This window comes from Equus przewalskii, chromosome X (assembly GCF_037783145.1).
Source record: "Equus przewalskii isolate Varuska chromosome X, EquPr2, whole genome shotgun sequence".
NCBI lineage: Eukaryota > Metazoa > Chordata > Mammalia > Perissodactyla > Equidae > Equus > Equus przewalskii.
The window spans coordinates 123,284,316-123,303,721 of NC_091863.1; the positions used below are offsets into that span (position 1 = coordinate 123,284,316).

The following is a 19,406-nucleotide window of genomic DNA, read 5'->3' on the forward strand; positions in this document are numbered from 1 at the left end:
CAGGGCTTTCTGGAGCCATGGCCCAGCGGTGGGGCCCCCAAAAGCTTGCAGGTGGGCAGCCGCAGGCCGGCTTTGAGGACAGCACCCAGGCGAGCATCTTCACCTACACCAACAACAACGCCACCAGAGGTGAGCGAGCAGGCGCCGTGGAGGCTGGGTCACACTGCCCGGAGTGGCCCTTCTGGGACACTAGGCCTGAGTGGCCATACAGGGGGCCATCGGCCACCCACCCAACCTGAGAGAGTCTCTCTTCTGCACATTGTGAAATGGTCTTCTCCCTTAGTTCTTAGGATGACGTGAATGGGGGGTTCCTTTCTGAATATAAAAGATATCGTAATATCGATATGCACCTTCAAACCACAGAGGCTTCCCGGACACCTTGAGAATCCCTGTCCCAGGAAAGTTTATTAACTCTTTCCTTGTGACCCTGTACTGCTAGTGAGCACTCATTACTTTCAACTCTGCTTCATCTATCTGGCGGAGCTGCCCTGAGCTTCCTGGGGCAGGAGCTGGGTCTGACCCACCTTTGCTTCTCCCGAAGCCGAAAGGAGGAGGGAGGCGGACGGGGGTAGCCTGGAGGAGGGTGAGTGACCTTTAGAACCTTAGGGTAGGAAGAGACTGTAGCGGTCATCTTGTTCTACTCCGCGTCCAGCCCACAGCCTTTGGCTGCACACTCTGGGAGAAGAGCTTCGCTTGGCTCCCAGGGCAGCCTTTCTGCTGCGAGCTGTCCCGACAGAAAGCTGACAACTGTGTCAAGGCAGCCTGACTTCTGCCCTGGGAACAGCCCAGTTAAAAAGCTTTGCATGTGAGCCCTTCAAAGAGCTGAGGACCCTAGTGACCCCCAGCTCCTGGCCCCCTCCCCGGGTCCCTCCTCCAAGCCAAAGACCGTTGGTTCCTTCAAGAGTGCCTCACATGCCGTGGTTTCCAGAAGCCACACCAGCTCCTTGACGGCCAGGGCAGTGATCAGCAACAGGGTTCCTGGGCCAAACTGGTTGAGAATCCTGAAGTTCGCCTCCACCTGCTTGTTGGCGCCCCAGAATGTCCTTGATGGAGATGCAACAAGGCTCTCCCTGGAGGCCCCTGGGGCTTCGTCGGTGCCCAAGATTCCTTTTTGTAAGTTGTTTTTTTTTTTTCAAAAGCTCAAATATCTACCAAAGTAGAGGGGAAGGTATAATACACTCCCAGGGGTCCGTCACTTGTCCTATTTCGTCTGTAACGCCTTCCTCTCAGCCCTCCCCTGATTTCTGGTAGCAGATCCAAGACATCACATTTCCTCTGTGACTCTTCTGTTGTACCTCTAAGAGGAAAGAACTCTTTAACAAATGTAACCACAATGCCATCGTCACACCTAAAAGGTAACATTGCCTCCATATCATCGAATCTCCTAGTCAGTGTTTAAAAAAAGGTCATACATGTTTTCACTTTGCCTGAATCAGGGCTCAGATAAGGTCCACAGGCTCAGAATGGTCGCTATGTCTCTTCGCCCTATTTGAATTTGGAGGTTCCCCCTCAACCTCCTTGCAATTTATTTGTTGAGGAAAATGAGCTGTTTGTCCCTGAACTTGCCTGCTTCAGACTCTGCCCATGGCTTCACACGCCCCTCCCACCGCCTTGGTCACACGTTTCTGTAGACTGGCAGCTGATCTGCAGGTCCACTGGGCGGCCAGTTGCATTTGCCGGGTGTTTTGGCAAGACCGCTCTGTTAGGAGCACACCCTTTTTTTCAGGGAGTCGGCAGCTGCTGAAGCTCGATGCCTGGACCCATTAAACCACTGAGGATTGCAAAGTGGTGACATTCTGACTCTCTTACCCTGTCTTGATCTATCAGCTGGACTACTTCAATAGAGAGAAACATGCCCTCGTCTACTATTGGGTTCCCAGGGGTACAGTGTGTACGGGAAAGGCAGGAGAACGCTTGATTCTTTCCTTTTATTTCTCCCATTTCAAAAGAATGATTTGGTTCCCCAGTGGAGCCAGTTGAGTTTGACCTCTGTATCTCCATTCTCTCCCACTAAGAATCCTATTCTCAAGGGCTTTGGATAGAATTAGAATTAGAGTATCATTTAATTACTCATTTGCTTTATTTCACACACATTCACAATGGTCTCAGATTAACGACACCAACACTACCATCAACAACATGATTATCAAAACCACAGCATTTGGCCAGGTCTTTTCATCCATCAGGTACATGCCACCAGGCTCAAGAAGTCAAGTCCCTTAAAATAGTCCTTCTCTTTGTCATCATGCCACCTAATGGACATGCATTTAAGTCCATTTGTTTTATTTTTGATTTTGAGGAATTGCTTTCTAAATTGTAATCTTGTTTTATAATCATGTCATAAAATATTTACAAGATTCCAAATTTAAGTCTAGAAAACAAGGTATATTCAAAGAAATTGTGCTTCCCTGCCCACCCCCACTCCCAGGCCCCTCCTTCTCTGTATTCCTTAGAATCCCTTTGCCTGGGAGTTAACTGTGATGCCCTTCTTGTGCTCATTTCTTCCTGAAAGGAGTCCCGGAACTTTCAGGAGGGAGGGGCAAGCCGAGTCACCTGCTCTGGTTGCACTGCCAGAGGCCTCTCCCTCTGAGGCCTCCTACATTCAGAGCGCTCCTGTCCCCTCCCGCATGGCGCATGGCCCTTGCCCCTGCCTTGCCCAATTGGGACTCCGTGGGTTGCCCGGGAAGGATGCTCCAGCTGCCTCATTTGAAACTGTTCCAGCTCCGTGCACTTGCCTGCAAGCTGCAGTGTTCCAAAGACCTCTCGGTTCCAGCTGCTGTTCTCAAACTAACCCATCGTACTTTCTGGAGATCTGTTGGCAGTTTGGAGGCTCTCTGGCAGCCCCCTTGCTTCACTCTGCTCCCTTCTGCACAGACACTGGTACCACTCGGGTCTGGAGCAGTCAAAGGTCTGTCCCTGGGGAGCCTGTGCCATCTGGCGTGGTTGCACACATTGTTGATGGGTTTCTGGGAGCTCCCTGTGGTAGGGGCGAATGAGGCCCGTGCACAGAGGGGAGCAGAGCTGAGCAAGGGTGACAGAGTGTTGGGGTGTCATGGCTGCTGTGGGATCCAATTGCACTAAGGGTGAGATTTACCCCGCCCCTCCTAGCTGTGGGACCCAAGAAATCCCCATTTTTCCTAAACTGGTTTGAGTTGGGTTTTTGTAACACACAGCTAAAGGGTCCTGGTGAATTGAGGGACTCTGTACCATGAGGCCCGATAATAAGGCAGTGGGCACTGTGGCTCATAGCCCCTACAGGTATTCTGCCACAAGTGATGGTGGTGAAAAAGTTTCTTTCAACACAGAGAGGTGGAGAGCCACTGTGTGACAATAAAGGGGAGTCACTCCTCCCGTTTCATTCTGTGTGTGTTTCCTAGGACTTCCATGACATTTACCACAAACTGGGCAGCTTAAACAACAGAAATGTCTCCTCTCCCAGTTCTGGAAGCCAGTAGTCCGAGATCAAGGAGTGGGCAAGGTTGGCTCCTGGGGGCTGTGAGGGAGACTCTGCTCTGGGCCTCTCCCCTAGCTTCTGGTGGTCGCCGGCAATCTGTGGTATTCCTCGGCTTGTGGAAGCATCACCTTGATCTCTGGTTTTCATCTTCACATGGCCTTCTCCCTGTATGTGTGTGTCTGTGTGTCCACCTTTCCCCTTTTTATAAGGACTCCAGTCCTATTGGATTCGGGCCCACTCTAATGACCTCACTTTAACTTGATCACTCTGTAAAGACCCTATCTTCAAATAAGGTCACATTCTGAGGCACTGGGGGTTAGGCACTCCAGGGGGCTGGCCTGGTGAGTCAGCTCAGGAAGTGATACCCAGCAGAGATGATGAGGAGTTCTGCTTTGTTAAGTTCTAGGATGCCCATACGGGTGTCTAGCAGCCCAAAGCCTTTGGCCTGAGAGAGGATGGAGGGAAGGTTGTTTGCAGATGGACAAAGCTAGAAGGAAAGAGCCCATTGCAGGCCAGGGCAGTGGGCAAGAGGGTAGGAAGGTTGAAGGGGAGGCTCTGATGGGGCAAGGAGTGGTGGGATGGAGTAGCCATACAGGTAGGTAACGCTGCTGCCCAGCTCCTCTCCCGACTCTGTACCTCCTGCCTCCAGACCCCTTTGAAGGCCCCAATTACCACATCGCTCCCAGATGGGTGTACCACGTCACCAGCGCTTGGATGATCTTTGTGGTCATCGCGTCAGTCTTTACTAACGGGCTTGTGCTGGCGGCCACCATGAGGTTCAAGAAGCTGCGCCACCCTCTGAACTGGATCTTGGTGAACTTGGCGGTTGCTGACCTGGCAGAGACCATCATTGCCAGCACCATCAGCGTTGTGAACCAAATCTATGGCTATTTTGTGCTGGGCCACCCTATGTGTGTTGTAGAGGGCTACACCGTCTCCCTGTGTGGTAAGTCAGCTGGGGGCCCAGGCCCAGGGAAGACCCAGCCTGCCGTGAGTAAAGGAAACACATGGAAAACCTCCAGATATACTTGCGGTGCATGTGCAAGGCACACATTTGAAGAGAGACAGACCTGCAGGGGAAGCAGGGCCGGGGTCATCATGGAGGTGGGAGGGCTTGCAGGGTTCTGGAGGCTTCCATCTGAGCACCCACTTACATTCAGCTTGCTTGAGTCCAATACACCCTGAGTGCCTACTCTGAGATAGGCTCTGCCTGAGGACAGCCAGTTTGGGGCCATGCAGCTGGCATGGGAGGAGACAGATATAGAGCCAGATAATACCAGAACAATGTGGGAGGGGAGGGCTCTGCACACCCCAGACAGAACTCCCACTCAAATCAGGCGAAGAGACCCAATCAGAGGGGGGAAGGAGAGACGAGGTACAGGTCCAGTGGCGAAGGAACGGGGAAAGCAGGTGTTAGAGGAAGAAACTGACAAGAGACCCACTGCCCCTGGGCCTGAAAACACTTTTTGGAGAATTAGGTTTTGCAGGTCGGTGGGGGGATGCTTCTCCATCTTGAAAACTGTTGGCTGGTCTGGATGGAAGAAGTGACATTTGAGGCTCAAAGCCCTTGTCTGTCTGATCTCCCCTGCAGGGATCACAGGTCTCTGGTCCCTGGCTATCATTTCCTGGGAGAGGTGGATGGTGGTCTGCAAGCCCTTTGGCAATGTGAGATTTGATGCCAAGCTGGCTGTCGCAGGCATTGCCTTCTCCTGGATCTGGGCTGCTGTGTGGACGGCCCCGCCCATCTTTGGTTGGAGCAGGTAAGGATGCCAGGGTGCCAGGAAGGCGGCTCCTTTAGGACAGTGCGGGGAGGGTCAGACTTGTGATTCCCTCTATGACCTCAGGGCAAATTGCTTCCTGTGTCTTGACCTCTGTGGACCTATGAGTAAAACAAGGATGGACCTGCCTCTCCCTGAGACCTGTGCGAGCGTGCAGTGTCTATGAATCTGCCTGGTTGCGGCAGGGAAATGGGCCCTGTGGTCTCCGAGCCTCTGGAAGGGTCTGTTTCTCCCAAGCGTGAGCAGCTCACAGGAGTGCACAGAGAAACGCTGACGAGCTCAGGCCATGGGCACGGCTGTAAGGGAAAGCAGGGCATGCTTGGATTCCAGGTTTCTCTTGCCCCCTCTGCCCCAGGCCACTTTCTTGCACATTCTGAGGGGCCCCCCTTTCAGAGGCTGCTTGGATTGTAGGTACACCTGGGCCTATAGGTCAGCTGTGTCCTAGCCAGGCTGCTTCTTTGGGGGAAGACCCAAATTTCTGCATAAGTAGCTCAGCCGTTAGAGCAGGAACGATGAGACAAGGACGCTGCATGTCCCTGTCTTCCACTGCGAGCTTGGGAATAAGTCCTCGTGGTGTTCGGAGAGGGAATGCTTTTTCTTTCTCAGAGCCTCCCTGGGAGCAAGCCCCTGTATTACAGTGGCTGCCTAATAGACCCCGGAGAGGCAATTCAAGCATTCACAGGTGTTCTTAGAAGGCCAGAGGGCACCTCACCCACCCTTTGTAAAAAGGTGATGTGATTGGGGTGATGAAAATGTTCTGGAACCAGATAGTGGTGATGAGTGCACAACACTGTGAATGTAGCAAACCACATAATTAAGTTATCTGTATTTTACCACAGTAAAAAAAAAGGGGGGGGCACATGAGACCTAAAAATGGATAAGGATTTACCAAAATCCTACCCGAGTGTTTCCTTTCGCGGTGATGAAAATGTTCTGGAACTAGATAGAAGCGGTGTTGCACAACACTGTGAATGTACTAAATACCTCTGAATTGTTCACTTCAAAAATGGTTAATTCACGGAATGTGAATTTCACCTCAATAAAAAAATCTAACAACCCTACCCAAGTCAGTGGTATGCCTGGCTGTGGCGGGGGTGGGGGTGGGGGTGGGGGTGGGGGGCCCAGGTTGCCCTGCCCGCATCTGGATGAGCTGCCTGCCCTTTTTTCCAGATACTGGCCCCATGGCCTGAAGACTTCATGCGGCCCAGATGTGTTCAGCGGCAGCTCATACCCTGGGGTGCAGTCTTACATGATCGTCCTCATGATCACGTGCTGCATCATCCCCCTCAGCGTCATTGTGCTCTGCTACCTCCAAGTGTGGCTGGCCATCCGAGCGGTAAGCCCCCGTGCCCTCCTGGCTCCACCCCAGGCTGGTAGGATGTCTAGGCTGGGACAGAGGATCACCCAGTCCTCTCTCCTGCCCCTAAACCAGATGTGAATCCGGCAATTCCTTTGGGGCTGCAGTTGTAATCCTGGTTCCCTTGTCTTCGCCTCTGTGGGATGGGAAGGGACTACTCCCCGCACCCCCCTTCAGGAAGAGGCCCAATAAGGCAGCAGAGCTGCATTTCCTCCTGAGCCTGGACAGGTCTCCCCAGGGTGGAAAGCCTGCCTCTCCCAACAATGGAGCGCAGCCGGCCAGATCTGCCAGTGAAACCTGCAAGTAAATCAAGGGGTGTCTTAAAAAGGCGGCCACCAGAGTGCCCTTGTTCCCTTCATGGGGCTGTCGGGGGAGGCTGAGGAGTGGATTCACGTGTACCACTTGCCCTCAGACCCACTCTCCACTCTCCACCCTGGGAAGCTGATCTGGTCCATAGCCATGCCCCATCCCCCTATGGCCCCCCAACCCATGCAGGCTGGGCTACCACTGGGGAGCCCCTGCAGGAAATCAGAGCAAGGCAGGACAGTGAGATTGGGTCCTGGGGTGCTGAGAGCTCTGTTCTCCCCTTGTGGTCCCCCAAACAGCATAGGTAAGTTGTCCCTTTGTCAATCAATTCACCTGCAATTAACTTGATCTGGCTGTGCCATCTTTTTCTGTTGGGATCTTGCTTGGCACAGGCAGTAGAAGGTCTTTTGGGATGGTGCCTTCTCTATATGAAGCTGCTTGTGCCCACAATCAGATCAGCATGTGTTTACAAACTCTTTCTAGAGTGGAGGCCATGGACTTGAGATCAGCTCCCCTCACTTCACTGTCTTCAGCCTGTGATTTGCCCCCCTTCTTCCTCCCCTCACCTCGGTGGTGGTCAGGGATCAGAACCAACTTGGCTGACTCCTGCAGGTATCCAACCATGGCTTGGGCCGTGTTAGCTCTGGGCTGTGGAGCCCAGGCTCCAAAACCTGCTCCCAGCCCTCACGGCTACTCCCCATCCCCGCTCGGCTGCCTGCCGTCAGTCCCTGCCCACAGCAGGCGGTGGCTGGCCTCTATGTCGTCTCCCACCCAGCCCCTCAGACCCGAGCATGGGAGGGGACACTGATAAAGGACCAAGTGAGACTAAGAACGGCCTCCTTAGCTCCCTCTCAAACTCCTCATGGGAGCCAAGGTAAGCCAAGAGCTCGGAAGGCCCTGGCTCAGGGACGTCTTAGCCAGGCCCAGCTGCATTATCTTGAAGCCTGCATGAGCTCCTCCTGCAAGGCCAGGCCAGTCATGTATCATTCAGGTGGGAGCTGGCTGCTAGCTGGTGGGGGTGCTGTAGCAGGTGAGCCCATGTCCTTCTCCCCACAACTCCCCATCCCTGGGCCAACCGCCTCTCGCTGCCTCCCCGACTCGCTGCCCAAGCAATAGCGACATGGAGTCCCCTTGGATACAGAGCCCTAAGGCACTCTCCCACTCACTGTCCTTGGGCATGACTCTCTGTTTCCCCCAGGTGGCGAAGCAGCAGAAAGAATCCGAGTCCACCCAGAAGGCAGAGAAGGAGGTGACACGCATGGTGATGGTGATGGTCTTCGCATTCTGCCTCTGCTGGGGGCCCTACACCTTCTTTGCATGCTTCGCTGCTGCCCACCCTGGCTACGCCTTCCACCCTCTGGTGGCCGCCCTACCAGCCTACTTCGCCAAAAGTGCCACTATCTACAACCCCATTATTTATGTCTTTATGAACCGACAGGTAAGTCACACCATTGGCAGAGCAAACTAGAAATAGACCCCAGAAGAGCTCAGTTATGGCTCCCACCTGGAATCGTGTCTGGGAGGAGTCTGATGACCTCCAGGACAATGACTGGAGAAGGCTCAGTACATGACCCAGCCTGAGCCAGCCCTCCCTCTGGATTCTGTTACAGTCTTGGCCTGAGCATGGGCGTTTCCTGCAGTGCACTGTGTGCTGCAGGCTTTTCCCTTTCTTGGCCTCAGGGCTGGCCTGGAGCTCAAACCCAAGGACTGCCTGAACACTTCCACAGTGACCCTAGGGGTGCCCTTCTGGATTTTATAGGCACAACTCTTCTCTCAACCTGATCTTTCCATCTTCAAATCCTAACTCTGACAAGGACACCCTGACTTGTGGCTTTCATGACTTTATGAGTTAGTTCAGGAGGGACACACTGCGGTCCCGCCCAAGGTCTTGCCAGATGGCAACCATCATGGGCTGGCATACTGGGCCTCAGCAGCAAACTGCCCACAACTCCCAGACCTCTTGGTTGGTTACAGGTGACCATTAAGGCCCATCACCTTCCAAGTGCAATGCGCCCTATTCTTCCTGGACTCCCTCACATCCACTTCATTAAGGGACAGCTGCAATGTGACCAGAAAGGTCCACAAGTCAGAAATACAGAAATACTGCCACTGCAGGGGCTTCACATTTCACCAGACCCAGTGCATTCCTTCCAGCCGGCCCTTCCCTGCTCCCCCGTTTACAGTTGCCCCAGGGCTCCCCACTCCCATCTGGCCCTGACTCTCTGTGGGGTTCATTAAGCGTGCACTTGGGGGGTAACGTTTAACTATTAAGTAGGACTAGTTCCACAATTGATTCCCCAGGACTCCACTATTGGCACCCCAGCCCCCAGAGTGTAGTTCTACCCCTGACCCATTTCCTGTCTCGTTTTAGGCCTGGCTTTTGTTTGAGGAATCCTAGGCTACCTTGCCAAGTACTGTCTTTACCTGAGTCTTTCCATTTGCCCTTTCCGGAACTCCCCCTCCTGGACAGATGTCTGCACTTCTGGACCTCTCCAGGCGTTCAAACTGTGCTTTCACCCTTTCCACATTGTTATCCTTTCCTGTTGCATTCTGAGAACTTTCTGGGATGGAGCTCCATGAGGACAGGGAATTTTGCTGATCCCCTCAGACACAGTCTGGCGTGGAGTAGGTGCTCAGAAGGTAGACGTTGAAGGAATTCCTCAGCCTCATCTGTCAGCTTTTCAGCTGAGTCAATTCTGCTGTTCAGCCCATTTCTTATGTTATTGATTTCAACAACTGTGTTTTTTATTTTTGAGAGTTTTGATGCTGGAAGGAGTCAAGAATAGGCCTGGAATATATAGGGAACACCTCTGGTCTGTGTTCTCAAAGCATTGTGGTTAGCTCACTGATGATATGAAATACAATTTGAGGAATGAACATGGCCCGGATCTCTTTAGGAGCCAGGCAGCAAAGAGCAGGGCCTTCCAGATGCCAGAAGACTCTCTTGGCTGAAGAGACAAGGTGGTGGCTAGACCAGTGTCTACCTAGTGCTGACCTGGCTCCAAAACTGATGGAATAGGGGCCGGCCTGGTGGCCCAGCAATTAAGTTCGCACGTTCCGCTTCTTGGCGCCCGGGGTTCGCCGGTTCGGATCCCAGGTGCGGACATGGCACCGCTTGGCAAAAAGCCATGCTGTGGCAGGTGTCCCACATATAAAGTAGAGGAAGATAAGCATGGATGTTAGCTCAGGGCCAGTCTTCCTCAGCAAAAAAGAGGAGGATTGGCAGTAGTTAGCTCAGGGCTAATCTTCCTTAAAAAAAAAAAAAAAACTGATGCAATAGAAACAAGATGAAAATCATGTTCCTTTTTACTAAAATGCCTCTGAATCTCTTCCCAGACATGCTAGAGAAGGGTCACTCTATGCATGGGCCCGTTAGCTGGCATCATCTTTGGTCACTGTATGAGTTTCCTAGGGCTGCCATAACAAACTAGCACAAACTGGGCAGCTTAAGACAGCAGAAGTCTATTCTGCCCAGCTCTGGAGGCCAGAGGTCTGAGATCGAGGTGTGGGCAGGGTTCGTTTCCTCCGAGGGCTCTGAGAGAGAATCTGTCCCAGGCCTCTCTCCTAGCTTCCGGTGGCTTCCAGCAATCCTCGGTGTTCTTTGACTTGTAGACGTGTCACCATGATCTCTGCCTTCACCGTCATGTGGCCTTCTTCCCTTTGTGTCTGTGTGTCTGTGTCCAAGTTCCCTTCTTACAAGGACACCAGTCATTGGATTAGGGTGCACCCTACTGCAACATGACCTCATGGTAATGTATATCTTAATCACATCTTCCAGGACTCTATTTCCAAATAAGGTCACATTCTCAGGCTCCAGGGGCTAGGACTTGAACATATCTGTTTGGGGGACACAATAGTCACCATCAGCTGCTAAATTAGATGACTTATATAACCAAATACTCAGGAATAGAGCATCCCCATGAGCAAGGAAACACTGGAGCCTTCCTCCATTCTCCTGGTAGGATTCTGAATGGTAGAAGAGAAGCTGTCAAGTCATCACTTAATGAACACCTTCCCCAGAAGCCCCCAAGCATTAGCTTTAGCATAGCGCATTGGCCCTTCCTGCTCTGCTGAATAACACTTTCTCTCCTGTCAGTTTCGAAACTGCATTTTGCAACTTTTTGGGAAGAAGGTGGATGATAGCTCTGAACTCTCCAGCGTCTCCAAAACGGAGGCCTCATCTGTCTCTTCAGTGTCACCTGCATGAGTCTCTCCCAGCCCCGACAACAAAAAGGTCTGCTTCCTACCAGAAACGTAACCCCTTGTCCCACTCACCAGGGCTCTGGCCACCTCCGTCCCCCACCGCCCCTGCCTCTCTATCCCTATGAAATAAATGTAGTTTCTCTTTGCCAAAAAAGACAAAGTCACAGAGGCTGCCACTGCAGTCCTGGGGCACCAGCACCTCTGAGTGTTTGGTCACCGGGTCACAAGAGGGTGAGAGGGCATAGAGAGAAGAGCAGCACTGAATGCCAGAGACTTTAATCTTTTTCAAGCCTCATGTCTGCAAATGGTGTGGAAGGGTCATGAGAAAGGGAAGTGCAAGGCAGGTGGGTGTCCCCTACCTCTCACTGGGCTGCTGGGGATGGAAGAAGAAAGGGAGAGCTGAGAAGTGGCTGTCTGGGGAGGGCTGGCTGGACACCGTCCACTCCTGGAAGGCGGGAGAAGCTGGTAAACCCAGGCCCTTTAAGGCCCATCTGAGAGAGGCTTGGAGTCCTTGGAATACAGTCTCCATCTGGAGGGGACCCAGGCCTGCCAGTCCATGGCGGGGATGGTGTGCCACTTCTGCCAGGCCAGGGCCCCAAGCCCGATCAGCAGGAGCGTGGTGCACGTGCGCAGGCGTGAATTCACCAGCGGCAAGGGACAGGCACACATGGTGGAGACGAACACCAAGAGGATGGTGACCAGTGTGAGGAGCAGGCTCACAAATCGGAGCATGAACCCCTGGGGATGGCTCCTGAGGCTCTCCGTCATTTCCAGTTGAGTCACCTGCTGTAGCGTTTCAAGCTTGGATATACGGCTCTTGAAAGTCTCCACGACCTCCTGTAGGTGACAAAAGCACACGCCCTCACCAGAGGTCAGAAGGGAAGTGCGGTCATTTACCTGCATTCCCGAGGGTGCACAGCAAATGCTGGTGAACTGGAGATTTAGGAGGAAGTCGAGAACCTAGAGCAAATGTCCTGGGAGGGGCCCTGTGTCCAGCGACAGCGAAGGTCTGATCGGACTTGGCTACACTCCCTCATCCAGTGTGGTGGGAGACTGAGAACCTGGCCAGGAGAGCTGACCGAGGACAGGCGTAGGGTCTGAGGGTGTGGAAGAGGATGAAGCTAACTATCACAGGGGAAGGAAACTCTTTACCCATGCTTGCTAACCCAAGGTCAGAAGCAAGGGTTCCCAGAGGGCGCTCCCCACACTAGCAGCAGCTCCTGGGGACTTGTCAGCACATCCCCAGCCCCTGGTAGTTCTGATGCACCCTTAAATATGAGAACCACAGCGCCCAAGTTCTCAGAGCTGCCAAGCTGCATCGGGCGAAGTGCAGCAGGAACATCCAGACTGGACCCCAGCAGCTCTGAGAAAAACGTGTGAGGCTCTGTCTCCTTCCTTGGCTTGAGGAGGTCTCAGAAAGGACTTGCTCATCCTTTGATTCTTATCCCTCCATCCTCCTCATTGGCCATTTCTCAGCAAGCTCCCCGGGAGGTTCTTACCCATATCTCCTTGGCTCTCTCGAAGGAGAGGTAGGCCATTCTCTCTTCGGTGCAGGCCAGGTTCTGTTTGAGGCGGTAAATCTCATCCAGGTGCCCCTGCAAGTGGTCATTCACCTGTTCTTCCATTGACGCTTGTCTTGGGAGCAAAAGAGAAAGTAATACTCCTGAGTACCCTGCCCAGAGCTCGTGCTGGCAGTGAGTGGTCCTACGTCCAGACTAGACTTGGGTTCAGATTCCACCTTCCTCCTCTCTCCCCAAACTCCAGTCAAGCCCTGCCTCCTCCTCCACATCTGCCTGAGAACACCCCAAATGCACATCAGCCCCCACACACTGATATTCATATATCTTTTATATATAGTTACTCTTTTATAACAGCTTTACAAACAGTGGTAGACTAGAAGTTGTAGAAATCAAAATCTAAACTATCCGTGTATGCTATTAAATTCCATATATATGCCCAGTGCCAGTATTTGGCATGCAGTAGTTACTCCATAAAGATCTGTTGATTATAGGGATGGAGCAGTCATAAAAGACCACATAGTACATGATTCCATTTATATGAAAGGTCCAGAAGAGGCAAATCCATAGAGACAGAAAGGAGATGAGTGGGTGCTGGGGCTGGGGGGTGGGGGGTGGGGAGTGACTGCTTATGGGCATTCGGTTTCCTTTTGGAGTGATGATGATGTTCTGGAATGAGATACAGGTGGTGGTCGCACGGCTCCATGAAAATACTAAAAACCACTGAATTGTACACTTTAAATGGGTGAATTTTATGGGATGTGAATTATATCTCAATAAAGCTGTTATTAAAACAAAAACAAAAAATTGGATTGTGGTAATGGTTGCGTAACAGTAAATTTACTAAAGATCATGGAAACGTACAGTTAAAATGGTGCATTTTATGGCATGTAAGTTCTATCTCAGTAGAGCTGTTAAAAAACTCAAGCAAAACATCACACCCTGTTGTTTATAGCTATGTATGTAAGTAGGAAAAGTGTGACACCATGCATGGGAAAGCTATGTGCCCAAGGAGGAGAGTGAGGTGGGCGAGAGGGGGATGGGACTGGGGGTAATGAGAGAGTTTCAAACGCATCTTTTAAAGTTTTATTTCTTAAAATAATAAGATTGGGGGCCGGCCCCATGGTATAGTGGTTAAGTTCAGGACACTCTGCTTTTGCAGCCTGGGTTCACAGGTTCGGATCCCAGGTGCAGACCTACACCACTCGTCAGCCATGTTGTGGCGGCAACCCACATATAAAGTGGAGGAAGACTGGCACAGATGTTAGCTCAGGGCTAATCTTCCTCAAGCAAAAAACAGAGGAGGGTTGGCAACAGATGTTAGCTCAGGGCTAATCTTCCTCAGCAAAAAAAAAATTAAAATAAAATAAAAAAACTAAGATTGGAAGCAAATACAGTAAATGTTAAGATATGAGAAAGCTAGGGGTGGGTATACAGTGTTAATTATGTTATTCTCCACATTGTCCCTGGGTTTGGAGTATTTCATAACTTTAAAAAACTCTGAGGTTCCTCATTTGGGCACCAGGATGGGCCAAAAGGTCAGAGGCCAGGTGGCTTCTAGCACTGTCATTTAGGGAAGAGCGAGGGAGGCTTGACCCAAGCAGGGGCAGTGGTGACGCTGGAGAAGAGGAAAGGTGCTGCAGCGCACTGGGGACACAGAATGGCTGGGGGATCCTATGTTCTCTGTGGCGCTGGTGTGCACGAGAGCATAACCAATGGTGCTATGGCAAAGACAGGGAATGCGAGGTGAGGAGGTCAATTTGGTCTTGCTTTGAGGACTTCACCCACACCTACATGGAGATGTCCCCCAGGCAGCTAATCAGCTGAACACCCATCTGTTGAAAGCCAATTCATCAAGAGCCAGTTCATAACAGCATTTGAATATTCCATTAGTTTCAAGGAATATGCCATTAGTCTCTGCCCTGTTCCCTGCTGAGAAGAGAGTGGTCTGCCAATGTGGCACAGGCTACCGCCCACAGAGAGGGCGAGACTGCAGGGTGTCCACCCCGAAAGTAGATTCCTCATGACTGTCTTTCCATTCACATGAAGGATCTAGCCACAAGAACACTCAAGATATTAACTATGTTCAAGCATACATTCATGATTCACAAATATGAAGTCAACAAGAATATTCTTCACTAACATATTTATAAGAATTTATGAATACATTCTTAAATGTATTCGAGTAGATTGTTGAATAAGATGATGTTAATTCCTAAAGATATTCTCTTAGTCTCTCCTTCTCCCTGGCCCCCAGCCTCCTTGCCCTCTGGCAGCAGCGTCCTGGCTGCAACGTGACTGACTCTCCTCCCTATCCCTCCATTGGTCAACGAGCCCTCTCTGTCCAGTTCCTACAGTCGCAGAGGCAAATGGACCACCCTGGAAAATATTCTTACAAAGAAAAAATGATGACCAGTCAACCAAAATGCCCCCCAAATCTTCCTACACTGTTAAGGCTGCCCTCTCCAATACAAATTGTCCTAAACTTTATTGTTGCTGCAAAAGAGTATATTCTTATCATATCTGAGGATTGGTTTTTGGCAAAGTGAGGTAGAACCTAATAGCCTGCAACTTGGAGAAGTCCAAGGTGGAGAAATAGATGTAGGGGGATCAGGCAGGGACAGAGGAGCTCCTCCTGAACAAATGTGCAGGCCCTAATTGCAATCACACACGTCCTTCTGAGAGAGGCAGAGGGAGCTTTTACACACGGAGGAGAAGGCTATGTGAAGACAGAGCAGAGACATGCAGATGCTGGCCTTGAAGACTGGAGTGATGCAGCCACAAGCTAAGGAAGCTAGAAGCCACGAGAAACCGGAAGAAGCCAGGAATGGATTCTCCCCTGGAGCCTCCAGAGGGAGCAACACCCTGACTTTGGCCAAGTAAAACTGATTCCAGACTCTGACCTCCTGAACTACGAGAGAAGAAATTTCCATTGTTTGAAGCCACCAAGTTTGGGGTAATCTGTTGGGCAGCCATAGGAAACTCCTCCAGGGTGCTACTGGCATCTTGTGGGTAGAGACCAGGGATGCTACTAAATATCCTATAATGTACAGGATGGCCCCCACAACAGAGAATGATCTTGTCCAAAATGTCAATAGTGTTGAGGTTGAGAAAACCCGGGCTAGGATGACACAATTTGGAGCTTAGCGCCCACAAAGTTGTGGCTGAATTTAAGAGGCTGAAATTTCAAAGACTGACCATACCAAGTATTGGCAAGAGTGTGGAGCAGCTGGAACAGCCATATGCTCCTGGTAGGAATGTAAAATGGTACGACCATGTTAGAAAACAGTTTGACAGTTTAAAAGTTCTACATACATCTACCCTATTATCCAGCAATTCCACATATGAAAGCATATGTTCACAAAAAGACTTGTACGAGAACATTCATAGCACCTTTATTCATAACAGCCTCAAGTGGCAGCAGACAAATGGGTAAACAAACTGTGGTGCATCCACACAATGGAACCGTGCTGAGCAAGGAGGGAACTGCTCCTATACACAATTTGGATCAATCTCAAAATAATTACACTGGGTAAAAGAAGCCAGACACAAAGGACTACATACCGTATGATTCTATTTACATGAAATATCCAGAACACATAAATCCAGAGAGACAGAAAGCAGACTGGCGGTTACCAGAGGCTGGGGGAGGGCGAATGGGGAGTGATGGGGTCTCCTTTGGGAGTGATGAAAATTATCTGGAACTAGACAGAGGTGATGGTTGCACAACATTGTGAATGCACCCAATACCAATAAATTGTACACTTTAAGATAGATAATTTTATGGTTTTTGAATTTCATCTTAATTTAAAAAAAAAAAAAAAGCCCTCTTGAAACCAAACGGGCTTACCTGTGAGGAGCATCACAGGACTTTTCAGTTTGAAATCTCAATTTGTGGTGCACCAGAGGAGACATGACAATCACAGGCACCTAGGTGGTGACTACACAGGTGTGAAAACTGGGTGACGCATCATCGAGTTGAACACATATGTCACGTGCCCTTTTCTATGTCTGCATCTAGCTCACATAAAGGTTTTTTTAAAAAGATTTGAAGGACATGACATCTTTTTAAAAATGTAATGAATTCTTGTGTCTCTTTCGCCTAGCTTAGGAAGCCACAAGGCGAGGCCAGGACGTGTTGACATGCTCTCAGGTGTGCACTTCCCAGTTGCGTGGCTGGTTTGTGCCTCTCTGAGACTCCACTGCCCCATCTGTAAAGTGGGTGTCTGTCTGAATGCTACAGGTGAACAATGCTACATGCTCCCTCTGGTCACTGCTATTACGTGAAGTCATCTTCAGCCCGTTCTCCATTTCTCCTGGTAAATCTGGGTCCTACAGACCTGCTTTTTTGCTTTTAACGTATATTAATCAGGGTAGGCTAACTGCTGTGGCCAAGAATCAGAAAATCTCAGAGGCTGAACACAGAGTTTAGTTCACACTCCTGTCATAGTCCGATGAGGGGGTGGGGGGCTGGCTCAGAAGTGCAAGCCTGTAGAACTCACACAGAGTCTGGGGGAAGGAAGGTCACCCTGCTCCTCTGCCCAGTTAGGAGATTCTGACTTGCTAAGAAAGGGGTTAAGAGCTTACCATAGCACAACAGTGCCGCTGGCCTGGGCAGCAAGGAAACATATGAGGATATGTGTAAATGCCACTGAGCCCTGGTCTTGCTTTATACAAATCTGACCTTGGAAATGTTATTTCAACAAAGGAGTTTTTAAGAGTCTCAAGATTTTAGATTTGGTGGCTGTGTCCTACGAAAATCACTTCCAAAAAGAAAGTTGTAATTCTGATTGGTTATCTTACTTGACAGTGGGTTGCCCTGTAATACTCTTTCCCTACCCTTTATGGATTTGTCAAGCAGTGTAAATGTGGGTAAGATTTCCCTGTAGAAACAGAAGACGGTTGATTCCCACTTGCCTCTTCCCCCCCAGTTCTTACTTTCATGAAAATGCTGAGAATCTTGGCTCTTCTAAGCCAGTTCCTCCCTCCCAGCTGGGCTGTTGGAAGGATTACTAATGCAAGTGCCCAACGTGACAGCCTGCAGTGGTCGGGAGGGAGCATGGCACCCTCAGGGCCCATGGGACCCCGAGAAGGGGCCAAACAGGAATGGAGGGGGTCCTTGGAGAGACTGAGTTTGGCTTTTGCCTTTTTTTTCTATTGGTGGCCCTGAGTCTTGTCTTGGATGAAAATAAAATCGACCCACCACACAGTGGGGAGAAAGCATTCCCCAAAAGGCAGCCGTTTTCAGAACAAATATCCTCTATGGGACCTTGTGCCCCAGCTCAGCCATGAGCAGAGATGAGGGCATTAGGGCTGGCAAGGGGACTCCAGTCCTGCCTCACACGTCATTCCAGCCGAGAGGGACTGGCAGGCTGCCTCCCCGACTGATGATGGGTGCCTGCTGGGCTCACTGCCACCACAGCTGTCTCCTGCCACCCCAGTCAGAGTGGCAGCTGCAGGGAGCGCCTGGCGGGACCCCAAGCTGGAGCCTCGTTTTCCAGCAGAAGGCCAGGCAGTTGTGCAGCACGGGACGAGCCCTCTCCACTGTGGGGTCCAGTCGCCAAGAGGAACATTGAGCTGCTTCTCCCCACCTCCACCTCCCCTAACTCTCCAAGCCCGAGTCCTGGCTCCCCTTCCCCCTCCTACAGACAGTCCTGGGGGCTGTGCCCAGAGCCAAGGTGGCAGAAGGGGCTCTGCCTCACCTGCATCTCTCCTCCTGAAGGGACTCCAGCGACACCTGCAGGTCTGTCAGATACCTCTCTTTCAGGCTCCGATAGGACACCTGGAAGCTGAGGTGGAACTTCTTGACTTCTTTCAGTTCTTCCTCCATCTTCTGCAACAGCAGGCTTTGCTGCTGAGCCACACGCTTTGTCTCTGAGGATTTCCCCCGCTGCAAGGCCAGGAAGCGACTCTCCAGAGGGAAGTGTCTGACGATGTCAGGCAGGTTGCTGGACAGGCAGTCTTCCCTACCCGACTTGGAGGACTCCAAAAATGGGGCCTCCTTGCTGGGCTGCTCGCAGTTGTCCAGGCTGCTTTCTGCCTTCAGCACTAAGCCCTTGGGTCTGCAGCCCTCCTCCAGCTCCTGCAGCTGCTGGTGACACTGGCGAAGCCTTCGCTCGATTTGGGCAATGGTGGCAGAGGCACACTGGTTCACCTTCTCGAAGGCCTGCCGGATGTGGGGGGCTTGGTGCCGGTCAGCTTTGGACACCAGCTTGAGGTAGCCCATGGTGTTCTCGTCCCTATTGGCCTTCTCCACTCTCAGCTGCTCTGAGAGGTAGAGGATGCGGTGCTTGACACTCTCCTGTAAGTTCCGGGCCAGCTCCCCATCTGAGAGGCTGGAGTGGCCACTGGGGCCATCCTCACTGGATGACAGAGACCTGCATGAGGGCACACTGGATGGGAGGGTTGCACTTGGGCTCTTGGTGTATTCCGCCTGCATTGGGAAACAAATAAGAAATCACAAAACAGGTACTTCTGTGAGCTGCAAACAGTCGAAGAATTGGACATGTTATTGCTTTGCTCTATAAAAATACTTCTACGTATGTGCAGATACTTACATATGCAAGATTTGTGTATTTGAGATGGGCCCAACACAGACTGGAGAAGGTGAGTTCATCTTCCAGGCCCCTCTCCCTCCTTTTCAGCACCCAACTCCTTGCTCTACAGGTGTACCTCACTACAACCCCCAGATGGCTAGAATCCCCCTTCTACACCTGCCCTGTCCGTTCTTGGACTTCTCTTCCAAGGATTACCCACTGTGGGTCTCATTTTATAAAGAATTGTTCTTGTAA

The 19,406-nt window shown here is 51.2% G+C and overlaps 2 protein-coding genes across 2 annotated transcripts in view; one reads left to right on the forward strand and one right to left on the reverse strand.

Annotated features, from left to right (window-relative positions):
- LOC103541763 (long-wave-sensitive opsin 1) lies at positions 1–11,488 on the forward strand. Its single transcript, XM_008508632.2, has 6 exons — positions 1–129; positions 4,104–4,400; positions 5,046–5,214; positions 6,403–6,568; positions 8,094–8,333; positions 10,992–11,488. Exons 1-6 carry the CDS (start codon positions 18–20, stop codon positions 11,100–11,102), a joined length of 1,095 nt encoding a protein of 364 aa, XP_008506854.2. The 5' UTR covers positions 1–17; the 3' UTR covers positions 11,103–11,488.
- The window catches only part of TEX28 (testis expressed 28), a 27,671-nt gene continuing 19,621 nt past the window's right edge, over positions 11,357–19,406 (reverse strand). The window contains exons 4-6 of the mRNA XM_070604590.1: positions 18,318–19,048; positions 12,598–12,733; positions 11,357–11,935 (exon numbers count right to left, since the gene is read on the reverse strand). Coding sequence (XP_070460691.1) covers positions 11,579–11,935; positions 12,598–12,733; positions 18,318–19,048 — 1,224 coding nt within the window. The 3' untranslated portion in view covers positions 11,357–11,578. The remainder of the gene's footprint in view (positions 11,936–12,597; positions 12,734–18,317; positions 19,049–19,406) is intronic.